The sequence below is a fragment of the Vigna angularis genome, chromosome 9 (assembly GCF_016808095.1).
Source record: "Vigna angularis cultivar LongXiaoDou No.4 chromosome 9, ASM1680809v1, whole genome shotgun sequence".
In the NCBI taxonomy this organism is placed as follows: Eukaryota; Viridiplantae; Streptophyta; class Magnoliopsida; order Fabales; family Fabaceae; genus Vigna; species Vigna angularis.
In genome coordinates this window covers 8,907,955-8,921,306 of record NC_068978.1, presented here as the reverse complement: position 1 = coordinate 8,921,306, position 13,352 = coordinate 8,907,955, and the positions used below count along the sequence as shown (strand labels likewise).

General features: G+C 32.6%; 2 protein-coding genes across 2 annotated transcripts; one reads left to right on the top strand and one right to left on the bottom strand.

Moving 5' to 3' along the window:
• The first annotated feature begins 1,048 nt into the window (after nucleotides 1-1,048).
• On the top strand, nucleotides 1,049-5,356 carry LOC108347581 (remorin-like). Its single transcript, XM_017586921.2, has 5 exons — nucleotides 1,049-1,407; nucleotides 2,791-2,844; nucleotides 3,189-3,276; nucleotides 3,612-3,693; nucleotides 5,008-5,356. Exons 1-5 carry the CDS (start codon nucleotides 1,218-1,220, stop codon nucleotides 5,200-5,202), a joined length of 609 nt encoding a protein of 202 aa, XP_017442410.1. The 5' UTR covers nucleotides 1,049-1,217; the 3' UTR covers nucleotides 5,203-5,356.
• Nucleotides 5,357-5,669: 313 nt separating this feature from the next.
• Nucleotides 5,670-8,433, bottom strand: LOC108347580 (transcription factor MYB17). Its single transcript, XM_017586919.2, has 4 exons — nucleotides 8,246-8,433; nucleotides 7,981-8,117; nucleotides 7,118-7,247; nucleotides 5,670-6,240 (listed from the first exon to the last, which is right to left on the bottom strand). The coding sequence occupies exons 2-4, from the start codon at nucleotides 8,114-8,116 to the stop codon at nucleotides 5,670-5,672; spliced, it is 837 nt and encodes a 278-aa protein (XP_017442408.1). The 5' UTR covers nucleotide 8,117; nucleotides 8,246-8,433.
• Nucleotides 8,434-13,352: the final 4,919 nt, after the last annotated feature.

Here is a 13,352-nt window from a genome sequence, read left to right as displayed (position 1 = left end):
GAAATTTCCAAATCCAATTTCATAACCTAACCCCAAAAATGTAACAGTTGAATTCCAAATCATTTTACAATATGCAGAAAGGGAATCAAAAACCACCACCCCCAATTTGCGGGCCCCACGTGAGAACACAGAACTCAAAAACCCCAAATGAAAACCCTTGCCACGAAACGCAAAAACCCTCGTAACCGTAGAGGCATCGCCGTCGTGAGTGATGAACGTTGCATGTGATCCGCCGGTTTCGCATCCTCCTCCCTGCAACCAGAACTAAACCAGAAAAAGAAAACGGAAGAAACTCCCTCCCTTACGACGCGAATCAGCGCAAGAAAAGAGGGAAAGGGAAAAAGAAGAAGAATGTCCAACGCGTTGTCGCAAACCACCACAAAAGCCGATTGGTCGCGCCATCTCCACACCGTCGCCGTGCCATCACTGCCGGAGTCATCTCTCATTCCTGCGATACCCAGCCATACCCTAGAGTAAGAGAAAGGAAAAAATCTCTCTACGTTGCGGTTAAAGCAAAGGAATAGAAAAAGAAAGCGCTTCCAACGCTGAAATTCTTGATTCAAGCAAAAGAGATAAACGTCCAGAACCCTGAAACTCACCTTTCCCAATTTGATTTCGATTTTGGAATTGCACAGGAGAATAGGGCTTTCGGCACTTTGATTTTCCAAATTTGCCATTGTTTAAATTATATTTACATTTAATTTTTTAATTCAAAAATTAAAAAATATAATTAACACACGTTTTTAATGCCACGTAAATTAAAACTACACCGTTTAATTCAAAAATTAAAAAATATAATTAACACACGTTTTTAATGCCACGTAAATTAAAACTACACCGTTAGCATACCACGCAATACTTTCCTTAATGAGACGTTTGTTTAATTTGACGACAGACCCCTAATTATTATAATTTTACAAAAAGAAAAACCCAATTATAACGAAAAAAAAAGGGAGCTATTCGAGATTCACATGTCTATCCAAACATTAAACCTAATTTAATTGTGTACTATCATAAACTAATATGATCATGATGTTACATGAACGAAGAGTTTTGTGTTGCTTTAAATTGAAAGGTACTTGGAGTTGAAGGGCACACTTGTTTATCGGAACGTTGCTACATACAAACGTTGTCGTCGTTGTTGTTGTTTCCAGATAAACACGTGACTATCTATCGTTCCAACTCTCAGAACTTCAACGGAACCAAACTCCCAACCTATGGCAGAGCTCCAAACCAAGGCTGAACCAGCTTCTGTTCCGGCTCCGCCTGCGGTGGAACCCCAGCCTCCGCTGGCTGAGGCACCGACACTTGACGCTGCTGACAAGAAAGCGGTGGTGGCGGCGGCGCCTGCTCCGCCAGCGGAAACCAAAGCTCTTGCTGTTGTGGAGAAGGAGAAGGACAGTGAGAGTGAGTTTTTGTTTTTTCGTTGATCAAAGTTTCATACTTTTGCTTTCTCTGAATCATGGGTTGTAGTCAAAATCCAACTTTTACAACTACATGATGAGAAAAAGATGGAAAGATGAAGGAACGTGAATAGTGTTTTTTAATTGTATGGCATGATCTGTTAGATGGTTTAATTGGTATTGTTGCTTGAATTTCTCTTTTTGGTTCTATGCATATAGTTTTTCTTTTTCATCAATAAGTTATTGGAATTGATTTGCACTGTTGACTCAGTTTCTATTCATTCATGTTCAAGTTTCTCTGCCGTACTGCTCTGTGCTTCGTTTTGGTGCTGATTGGCTTCCATGGGAATGATTGTCGGTTGTCATGAAATTTGCAGCTTTTTGCGATTGACTTGTCGGGTTTTGGTCGGTACTACTGTAGAGTTGAATGTGGTGTTTGTGATTGTTCTTGATTTTTCCTTGGTTTATGAGAAAACGTTGGTAAATGGGAAATGAAAGGAAATAAAATTAAAGAGATATGGCTCTTGGTTTGTGCTAATTCTTACTTACAAGGGCTACGAAGTTGGTGTTGCTGCATTTTAGTATTGAAATGTTTCTTATCTGTGTTATGTTTTGTGATGCTGTGATCTTGTTTTCTCTTTCATTAAGGATTCTTTAGTATGGGATTAATTTGATTTATCCTTTGAGAGCATTTAAGAGATGTAAATTATAAGAATAATTTTCCTCACTTATTTGATTACTCTGTTCATGGCTCTCCCCATTAGAGTTATTTTCTAGGGTTTCCTTTCAATGATTAGATGTGAGTATGCTTTTTTTTTCATGTTTCTTCTTTTTCGAGTAACCTCACTTTCCTTTTGGCTTTCAAAGTTGGCTCCACCCATTTTTTATGCTTAGTTTAGAAGCATAATTGTTTATCTACTTAGCTGTAATAGTTTCTCCGTCAAGCTAACTGAACTTATTTTGTGGCATATTCTGTTCTCTTCTCTTCTAATAATTTATACATTTCTAACAAGGATCCACTGTTACTAAAGCAATTATCTTTCAACAAAAAGCATGTCAATAATTCCTTGTTCTATACCTTAATGTTCAATGTGTACACTGCCCCAGTAAATCAGGTCCTCCAAGTTATATCATAAAACACTGTCTCAAATGTTGTGAGGAGAAAGGTCTTTTTCCACTTTGGTTAATGATGCTTTGATTAACAGGAAAAGTTATTCCAAATTTGTTTCTTTTTCCAGCTGGCTTTCTTTAATTTAAAGAACATAATGAGAAAGTGGTCACCTTAATTAGAATCTGATAATAAAGTCCAACCTGCAATCTTTAACATTAATGCAATTTTACCTTTGAGATCATTGCCTTTCTTTACCATTTTTCTTTTTGTCTACAGAGACCCCACCAGAACCTGTAAAAAAGAAGGTCTCAGGTGGATCCCTTGATAGAGGTTAGTGTTAGACTTCTCTCATATTCTTGTTTATTTTTTAATTTTTTTATCTTGATTATATAGTAATTTACACATAATATATGGTGCTTTTTGTTTTATAACTGCTTGAATTAGTCAATTTGAGATGAACCATCTAGTTTCTAGACTCATGGCAAATAGACATGAATTGATTTCTAGTTGATACTTCGCTGTTTATTTATGTAAGATGAGTGTGTGCTTATACCAACTTATGTTAAGAAATCTCTTTCCAAAAAGGCTTCTAGAGATGATTGTTGACTTATTAATTTTTCTGGATAGCATGTATCTTCATTAACAAATGACTGATGCAATTCTATGGTGAACAGATATTGCTCTTGCAGAAATAGAGAAAGAGAAAAGGTTGTCTAATGTGAAGGCATGGGAAGAAAGTGAAAAATCCAAAGCAGAGAATAAGTGAGCCTTTATTTTAATTTCATTTTTGCACTTTACCATTACAAGCATAAAAGTGAAACCAAGTTACATTGCAAAAAGAAAAAGAAAAATTGAGAAGATCTAGATAATTTCAGTGTTGAGACGGTTGGCATGGCACACTAACCCTTCATAATTTCATATGATTCAAGATTAATTATGAGGCTTATATTTAAGATGATTGTGAGCTGTAGGCCAATATGTCATGGGAGGAATATTTCTACAAATTTAAAGTGTTCATTTGAGGATCTTTTTTATGGCTTGTGTTCTTATGTTCAGTTTTTCCTGTACTAATAGAATTTTTTCTGATATGTTAACAGAGCCCAAAAGCAGCTCTCTGCTGTTGCTGCTTGGGAAAACAGCAAGAAAGCAGCTCTTGAAGCTCAGCTGAGAAAAATTGAGGTAATACTTGTTGTTCAGCTATTAGTTAACACTATGACTTTGATTTTTCTACTATTAATGATATCATGATGCATGTTGGCACTGCACACAGAATAAAACTTCTTTTTTTAAATCTGTAATTTAAAAAAAAAAAACATAATCAAGATAAAAAGGAGAACATAAGGTAAGAATTTATGCTGTCCTATGTAACATGAAAATGAATGTCATTTGATACCAATACTACCTATGACCTAGAATTTTAACTTAGAATTTTAACTAACTGTGAGTCTTTTTTTCTTCTTGCATGTTGTTTACTTTTGTTGTTTTTACTTAATGTGAGACTTAAATTTATTTAGACTTTTTTTTGGGATAAAAAAAAATCATATCTAAATAGATTTTTATCCAACAAATTCTCTATTCTTCACCCTTGTCACATTCTCTCACTAGACATGTGGAATCTTTATCCAATTGCTCTCTTGCTTTTGTCAAAAATGGTATCAAATACCAATGGCGTCCCGAATCGAATCCTTTTACATAAATAATCATGCTTTTTTCAATGAAATGAGCAACTACAGTCTGGAATGTACAAAAGTTAATACTTTTTTTATAGATAGAATTTGGCCATATCCATGTCATAGGTGTCCTATCTTTTTCAATCATAAGAATACAAAGTGTCTCAAAAAACTCCAAATTTGACAGCACAAGTTAAACATGGTTTCTCCTCGAAGGGGACCCCATGTTTCCTTCCATTCAAATGATCAAAGTGAAAGCAGAAACATTTTTCAACACAGTTATTTTACGAATTTAATTTTGAGACAAGTTAATTAATTAAAATTTTCTCTAAATATCACTGAATAAATCATTTCAAAAGTCAACAATTTAACTATTTCTGATAAATTATGATGGGGGTAGACTAAACTTTTAAGGTGATAAATTCTAAGGATTGTAATTCTTATAAATGGCTAAAATTGGTTTGATTGGTCAAATATATTTTTCAAAATATTTGAATGAACTTTCTAAGAATTAAAGAGTAATGTATTATTTTTATAACATAAATTATTTGATAAGAATAAGATAATATTTTTTTTTACAAAGTAAAACTTTTATTTTAATCTAAGAAATGCAGATTCTCATTTTTACGCATAAAAGTGATTTTGTAAAAAACTTGACTAACAACCAAACCATTCTTAGAAGAAAAAAAACATCATTTTCCGACAGGTTTTCTTTTTAAAATCTTAATCAAACATGGTAAATGAAGTAGGTTTACAAAAACATAGAAGCATTCAGGAGTATTATCACATTAAACTTTTTAACACTCTTATCATGTCTAAGCAGGAACAATTAGAGAAAAAGAAAGCAGAATATGCTGAAAAAATGAAAAACAAGATAGCCTTAGTTCACAAGCAAGCAGATGAGAAGAGAGCAATTGTTGCAGCCAATCGTGGGGAAGAATTTCTGAATGCTGAGGAAGCAGCTGCAAAATATCGTGCAACTGGAACCACTCCAAAGAAGGCCTTTGGATGCTTTTAATTTTCATTTTTGTTTTGTTTTTTGGGTCTGATCATGTCCTAGCAATTATTAAATTTTGTCTATAATTTTTCTTGTTTGCTTTCAAATGTCGTTTGTGTGTAAGAAATGGAAAAAGGTAACATTATGAAAGTTTGTGCAACAGATCTTCTGCTAAGATGAAGTGTTACATGCTCTTTATTCATTGTTCCATGAAGTCTTTAAATAGTGTAAACATTACACCATCAAATCATAAACCACCAATGAATCAACAATGTTAACGAAAACATTGATGTCTTTTTCAACATGTATCTGAGAAATTTATAGAAACCATATTGAGCAAAGAACTAGCTTACACAGCATATCCATTAAACTCTACTCAATGTCATTAGTTACTAGTTTGTCTTCTGATATACCAAGTCTACAAAATAGAGAATAAAAACCTACATGTCAGCATATCAACATGATACATGCACTTAAGGGTTGGTGTCTCATTCTAAGAAGCTCATGTCATTGTTTATAGGGAAGTCTAACAAGAGCTGCAATGAAGTGTCACACGAGTCTTCTTCTAGTTCACTAGAGCTTGATGAATCAGAGGCAATTTTCTTGCTACCACCCCACATCAAATCCTCTTTCACAATGCTTGTAGGGTTGGAAGCCAAATCTGTGGTAGTGGTAGCAGACAATGACCCTAGAGAAATGGGACTTTGGCAGCTACCTTTGTTGTCTGATTTGTGCACACCACGAAAAGATTGTCCAACTTCAGAGTTCCACATTCTGAGGAAGTAGTCAGAGTCAGTTTTGTTGGAGTTGTTGAACAAATAGGGCTCCCTTGAGAGCCTGGCCTCTGCTTCAAGCCTTGCACTCTCCCACTGGGCCATGTGGCGGGTTGAGGTGGATGCTGCATGGGCCTTGCCATCAGGGTTGCATGAAGAGGAGAGTGGCTGGTGGGTTTGAGGGTCTAGGCCCATGCAAATGAGACGTTTCTTCAAATGGGTGTTCCATAAGTTCTTGATCTCATTGTCTGTTCTTCCTGGTAGCTGAGAGGCTATAGCAGCCCACCTGTGAATTGGTTCGTTTGTTGAAAATTGTACCAATGAAATTTGTATAAATGGTTTGCAACAGTTATGATATGCATTTATATCTATAATAATTTCCAAAAAAGAATGTATAACTATAGATATGTGAAAATCTTATATTATCTAATAGTTTCTCTGAAACAAGTACATGTATTTGTCATTAACTACAATGAAATTTGAAAATAACAATAGCCTCTAATTATGTTTTACTGCTGCTCATATGCAGATGGTCCAATATGTTTTTCATTTGGTTGAAGAAATAAAAGCATGTAAAATAGTCTTAACAAAGGACAACTGGTAAGTAAGGAATTTAGTATACTGCTTTTGTTAATATTAATCTATGTTTTAACATGTATTTTGTCATTCAAATTTAGTTTTATGGATTCATTTGACAAATCAAATGTACATTCAAGAACTTATTTGATTGACTTCTTAGGAGTAAAAATAATTTAGGCTTTAATTCTAACAAGACTGCATATTTCATTTATAGGACAAGTTTTCTGGTTGCAAACAAGCTTGATAATTACACAAGAATTTATCATTTTATTTTTATGTAAACATAGCAGCATGAAGTTTGGATATTCTTTTAGAACTGTTTGGGGGAAGAGAAAGACACTAACATTCAGTAACATCAATTTGTCACCTAAACTAAACCTTGTGTCTTTCGTTCCTCATTTCACAGTGCAAAGAGAACAACATGGTATTTTAAACACAGCATGTCAAAACTTTCAATTCCAAAAAATCTGCCATTAAATTGAGTTTTGGCCTAAATATACACTTCTTTAAGGAGGCAAGTGTAACTTGAAAGTAAACATTGTTCAGAAGGTAATTCTTTGTCTCATTTAGTCAGCATTAAGTACCTATTTCCAAGGATACCATGAAGCTGTATGATTAGTTTTTCTTCCTCAAAAGTGAAGGAACCACGTTTAATATCTGGTCTGAGGTAGTTGGTCCATCTTAGCCTACAACTCTTGCCACAACGAAGAAGACCTGAAAAAGTGAGAGTTAAAAGGCAAGTTATGTGGCCAATACAAAACAAATTTCCATGTAAAGAAAAGCCTCCAAATACATGAGTGATTTGGCACTTGCCTACATATGTGTAGCAAACCTTATAAAAATGAAGGCTAAGTTTTCGGTTAAGAACACAAAAAGAACAAGAGAAAATCAGCAGAAAGATATTAGGAAACAAAATGGCCCTTAACGTACATTCTACAACTAATTAAACTTGACTTGAGTACATATTTCAGTCATATTCAATGCTTAAAAGCATAGCTATTAAGGACGAAAGTAAAAAAATTAAGATTGTAATGACATGGTAGAAGGAAAAAAAAAACAGAAAACCAATATATATAATAAAATATTTGAAGTTATGCAATGCTTACAAACTACAACACAAATTTATAACAAAGGGAAAACTTTCCCCTTCCCTTCAACAAACTTGTTCAAACAAGTTAGAGGGTAAATAAAAACACCTGTTGCAGCAGATTTCAAAGAAAAACAACTATTACTAAAGCTGCAGATTTTTTTAAAAAGAAGCTAAACTAATGCAAGAAACATATGCTTCATATAAACAGAAAAGTAACATTTTTCTTAGTGCAACAAAATGAGGGAAACTTCTGATTCAAAGAAAGAAAAGTGATTGTTGAAGTAGAGTTTCAAAACAAAACCAGCAAAAACCAGTTCCCTGAAGCAAGTACAGTAGAAAGAAAAAGGGCATGAAAACCTGCTAACTTGGGAAGAGAACGCCAACTTCCATGGCCACCATTCTTGTTGATATAATTGACAAGAATCTCATCCTCTTCAGCAGTCCAAGGACCCTTCTTCATACCCATCTTGTCACAACAGGGTTTCCTTCCCATCCTTACCACAACACACCAACAAAGTGAAAATCATCACAATAAAAACCAAACCAACATTCATAATAAACCAGACAAAAACAACAACATATGTTTTCTTTTAATTTCTCACACACACAAACACACAAACACCTTCAAGTGAGTGAATGAGATCCCTGTACTACATACACACTTTAAGCCCGGAAGTGGCTATGACATAAATTTGGAAGGATTTTAAAGTATAAAGAAAATGTGTATGATCATTATGGCTATTTGAGGAGACAGTATTTATTGATTGGGCTTGCAAGGACTATAGGCGACTTTCAAGCTGGCTTTATGCAATAAATGTGCTCAGTAATTCAGAACTTGAATCATAGTCTGCTCATATTCATACATATTTATTGCACACACATTGTGCTTATTTATTTATTTATTTATTTTCTTGCTTTTTCAAATGTTTTGTTGTGATTGAAAGAAGAATATTTTATTGTGAGTGATCAATTTAGATGAATGAATCCATAACATACTTAATCAACAATGTATTGCATAACCTATAAAGTTGCAAGATCATCTTTATCTCTCATGCTACAAAGGCCAAGAAATAGTTTTTAAGTTGGTTTGAGTTTTGATTAATTAATTAAGTTTAACTTGTATAATATATACAAATAATTGGTGCCTAAGTAAGAGGATTCACCTAAAGAACCTGCAATGTTTGGATGGTGAAAAATCATTATATCTATATAAAAATATTTGACATAATTTATTATCTGAATAATTTTTAAATTGAAAATATTAAAGACACAGTGACACGTAAAAAAAGAAAAATAAGAGATGCATGATAAAGGAGGAAAAGGGTGTGTTGGGTTGAATAGAGGTTTTTTGTTTTGCACATAAATGGAATGACAGAGAAAATGGGAAGCAATGAAGACGATGGTGATTGCATTAGTTAGAGAATGAAAAAGAAAAAGAAAATAATAAAGATTGAGCAATGAACATGCACAGTGACATGTTCAGATATTTCAAAGGATAGACTGAGCCGAAAAGAAGCATCAATGAAGCTCCAATTAATGCCATTCAGTGTACGGATTCACCACCATTAATTAAGACACTCTCTTCTATTACAGGAAACCGTTGCAATTTTTTTATACAAATTAAATCTTTTCAAAAAATAATGTTTTTTTATTCATTTAAATATATTTTTTATATTTAAATTATTATAAAAATTATATTTAAAAATATATAGTTTTATTGAGATTTTACGTCAATAAATAAATAAGAGGTGTATTATGCAGTAGTACTTGGTTGAATCATAGTAGGAAAATCAAATAAAAGGATGAGTAAGAAGGAATAAACAAAGGAATGTAGGCAATATTATGAACATAGTTGCTTGAAAAATAAGGAAAACAAATGCATAGAAGATGATATTCCTAGAAATATTTTTTTATGGATTGATATAGTGATATATCATAAAAAAGAAAAAACCTTTATATATAAAAAGAAAAAGTAAAAATAAGACGTAACATTTCATATGAAAATTTTCTGTGTTCAAGGAATATGAAGTCTATTAGTAGTGGCAGACGTTAACGGTAATAGGATGAATTTTGTCTGCTAAATTCATTTTTTTTATATTTATATAAATTAATATATAATTTAAGATATTCTTTTAAAATTTTAATTTATTGTTAATATATTTTATATACTTGACATGAATTTATATATATATATATATATATATATATATATATATATATATATATATATATATTTTTTTTTTTTTTTTTTTTTAATATCCTGACATATGTATTAAAGATCCGTCCCTTTATTAATAATATATGTGAGAGATAGAAATACTCTACACTTAATTTAGATTGAAATAATCAATAAGGAACGAAGAAACCTTCAATAAGTACCTATGTTTCATTTCAACTGTAGAGTTTAATTAAAGCATTTGAACACATTAGGTTTAATATATAGAATGCTAAGAGAAGAAGAATAAAAAGGTATATGATATTCAATGTCATTATCAATTATAATGATCTTAACTTTGGTGAAATATTGATTTGAGATAAAACTAATCAAATTCGTCATTCATAGCCTACTTTCCAATTTACTTTCATCCAGAAAATCCACTGCACCTATTACAATCATGTAGTTAATAAATATGGCGTCCATGAAAAGAAGAAATATAATGAGTCCATACTTAAAAGATTAAAAGGATCTAAGGTTACATACACATTGTTTACTTTGTTTCTATAATGACAATTACAAACTACATCTTTATTAGAAATAATATAAGAAAAAGGAAGTATTGTAAGACAAAATTACAAGGATATCTATCCTAATTTATCACTGTAAAATTTCCTTTATATCGGTTGAAATTTTATAATAACTAATTCAATATAATAATAAAATAGTGATAAAATTGTAAATAAGTTAGTACTTTTTTATACCAATTCTAATTATAATTGGTATAAAAAGTTGTGTAATAAAAATTTTATAATAAACAAAAAAAAATTCTATAGTGGTTATAGTTTTGTAATAAAAAAGAAATTTTTTTATAACGGTTTTAGTTAAAATTAATATAGAAAATAGTTTCTTACTTTTTCTTTCAAATTAGGATACATTAAAATCCTAAACTTTTCATATATCTTAATGGTAACACTTGTTTGAACACCTTCTTTCTTCATTTACACTTCTAAAGCATGCGTGAATACCTTTTTACTCCATTCACACTCCTAACACTTGCAACCACGATCATTGATGAGTCTATAACCATGGATCTACAATAGCTGCAACCATGGATTTACACCATCGACAAGTTCGCCACCACAACACCTGGAACCACGATCGTTGATGAGCCTATAACCATGGATCTACAATACCTGCAACCATGGATTTGCACCGTCGACAAGTCTTTCCCTCTCGCGGGAGCCTTATCCTTACCATTCTCCAATTCGCGCTTAAGCTTATCCAACATCCCATATTTGCCTCTAGCAAGCCACAATTGAAGATGTAGTTCTTCCCAACATCATCCATCATTTTCCATCAGTAGAGGTTGAAGGCATATGCTATATGAACTTTCTTGTCTCTTGAAAATAACCATCGTCGGTGGTTCTATTTTAGAACATTATGGAGATTGTTTGTACAACACTTGTTGTGTTTTTGACACTAATGGAAAGATGTTTGCCAAACACCATTATTTTGGGCATTGAGTTTTGTAATTGAATGTAATTTTGAGAGGTGAATAATGCATGAATTGGTTTTAGAATGTGCTTTGTTGTTGTGTAATTTGGGACATATCGACTATGCTGCAAATACACCTTTTTGATATTAAGATCCTAACCCGGCCTTGCCATATGGCAAATGCAACATGCTAGGTATAGTGGGTAAGTAAGGAGGTGTCATGTGGACCTCCTGGGAATTCACCATCTTCATCTCATCTTCACCTTCAGCTTCATGTTCTTCCTCACTAGAGTCATCCTGCTGCTGAACATCCTCCTGCTCAACATAATCATCCTCACCATGTCCATGTTGTATAAACTCCTTCTGCTCCTCATAATCATGCTCATCAATGACGTCCATGCAATATTCTTCTACCCGTCTTCTACGAGCAGATGTCGTAGATCGTCTCCTTTCATATGTGATGAAGATAATGGCTCACCACAAGAGGATGAAGTCTCACCACGATAAGATGATGGACCTCTAGTTCTAACAATTTCTATTAACCAATTATATTATTAACATATTATATACAAAAAAAAAATAATTATATAATAAAAAATATTCAAACAAATAATAAGTAATCAAAAAATATAAAATTCCAAAAATATTACATATATAATACTTAAATAATTAGAAATAAATAAAAAATAATATGTAAGAAAATAAAATTTACGGATGATAATAATTATTTAATTAAATAAACAATTTAATAAATATTGCAATTTCATAAAAAAAATTTAAAAAATAAATAAAATTATATACATAATAAATAATATATAAAAATTTAAAAATTTAAAAAAAAATAACAATTTCAACAAAGTTTAACAAACAAATAAAATAATTCAAAATATACTTCAAAAATATATTACATTTTATTTAACAACTAACATAAAAATTAGAATTAAAGAATATATCAATATGAAATTTTACAAACAAACATTATGTTAAAAATAAATAAAATATACTAACGTAATAAAAAAAACAAAAAACGAGAAATAATAACCTAAACCGCAACTCCATGTGCGACGACAACTAATCGCAGATCCAAGTGCGGTTAGTCTCAGCCGCAGTTCCAACTGCGGAGAACTGATAATGTTAATTCTTATCATTCTCTAAGCATGAATTTAGTAGCAAAATCAACTCTTTTCTAGCTTGCAACTTGCTTAATCCTCTCTTTTATCTTAGTTTTATGAATAATTGTGTTTTGGGCTACTTTGATGTAATTTCATCTATAATCCCTTTATTTTGTAGCTAATAATGTGCTTGGAAGAATCTCCAACAATGTAAAGAATTGAACCAGCCACAAAGGCAAGCAAATCTGTACAAAAAAAACAGAAAAAGAAGCAGTGCAGTAGAGTCAGGCTCGGGCCCCCTTTTCCCATGGGGGCTTGAGCGCTAGTGCATCAGTTGTTGAGTTTGATTGACGCATGCCCGGGCCCCCACTATTTAGGGGCGCTTGAGCGCCATTTTTGCTGACATGGAAAATTTGCTCTATTTAACTCAGAAACGCGAAGAGCTTCTAATCTTTGGTTCTTTGGAGGCGCGATTTCACTGTTGGAGCTCATGGAGGTCGTGAGGAGATTGTGGGAACATCTCCTCCTCTTCCTTTGGGTCTCCTTCTTCTTCCATCTTCCATTTTGTAAGCTTTAGGGTTCTCCATGGAAGTGGAGAACCAAATTCATCTTGTTAGGGATTGTTATAGCCTATGAATTCTTGTGTAATGAAAGATTGATTTGATTATATATATGCCTTTTCTATCAATTGCTAGTATTCTTGTTTCCAATCTTAAAGCTTGCATGTAATAGGAATGTTCATGACTTGATTTTGGGGTTTCATGGATTATGGGGACCTAAGATGGAACCTTGAACTAAAACAAGAGTCCTTGTGGTTATTGATTCTAGGGATGGAAGATGATTCACATGTTGTCTTAAGATCCTAGCTCTTTAATGCAGGTTTGCTTGTTAGATTTTCCAAGGGATTGGAGTTTAATAGGAAAAACCTAGGATCTTCCACCTAAGGGATTAGGGTTAAAGTGTTT

Bases quoted from the DNA above. Each gene is read 5' to 3' on its own strand.
- LOC108347581 (XM_017586921.2), top strand. From the start codon at position 1,218: ATGGCAGAGCTCCAAACCAAGGCTGAACCAGCTTCTGTTCCGGCTCCG. The intron at 1,408-2,790 runs GTGAGTTTTTGT...TTTTGTCTACAG, and splicing joins GAAGGAGAAGGACAGTGAGA to AGACCCCACCAGAACCTGTA. The intron at 2,845-3,188 runs GTTAGTGTTAGA...TATGGTGAACAG, and splicing joins AGGTGGATCCCTTGATAGAG to ATATTGCTCTTGCAGAAATA.
- LOC108347580 (XM_017586919.2), bottom strand. From the start codon at position 8,116: ATGGGAAGGAAACCCTGTTGTGACAAGATGGGTATGAAGAAGGGTCCT. The intron at 7,248-7,980 runs GTTTTCATGCCC...TCACTTTTTCAG, and splicing joins TTCTCTTCCCAAGTTAGCAG to GTCTTCTTCGTTGTGGCAAG. The intron at 6,241-7,117 runs GTACTTAATGCT...ACCAATTCACAG, and splicing joins CATGGTATCCTTGGAAATAG to GTGGGCTGCTATAGCCTCTC.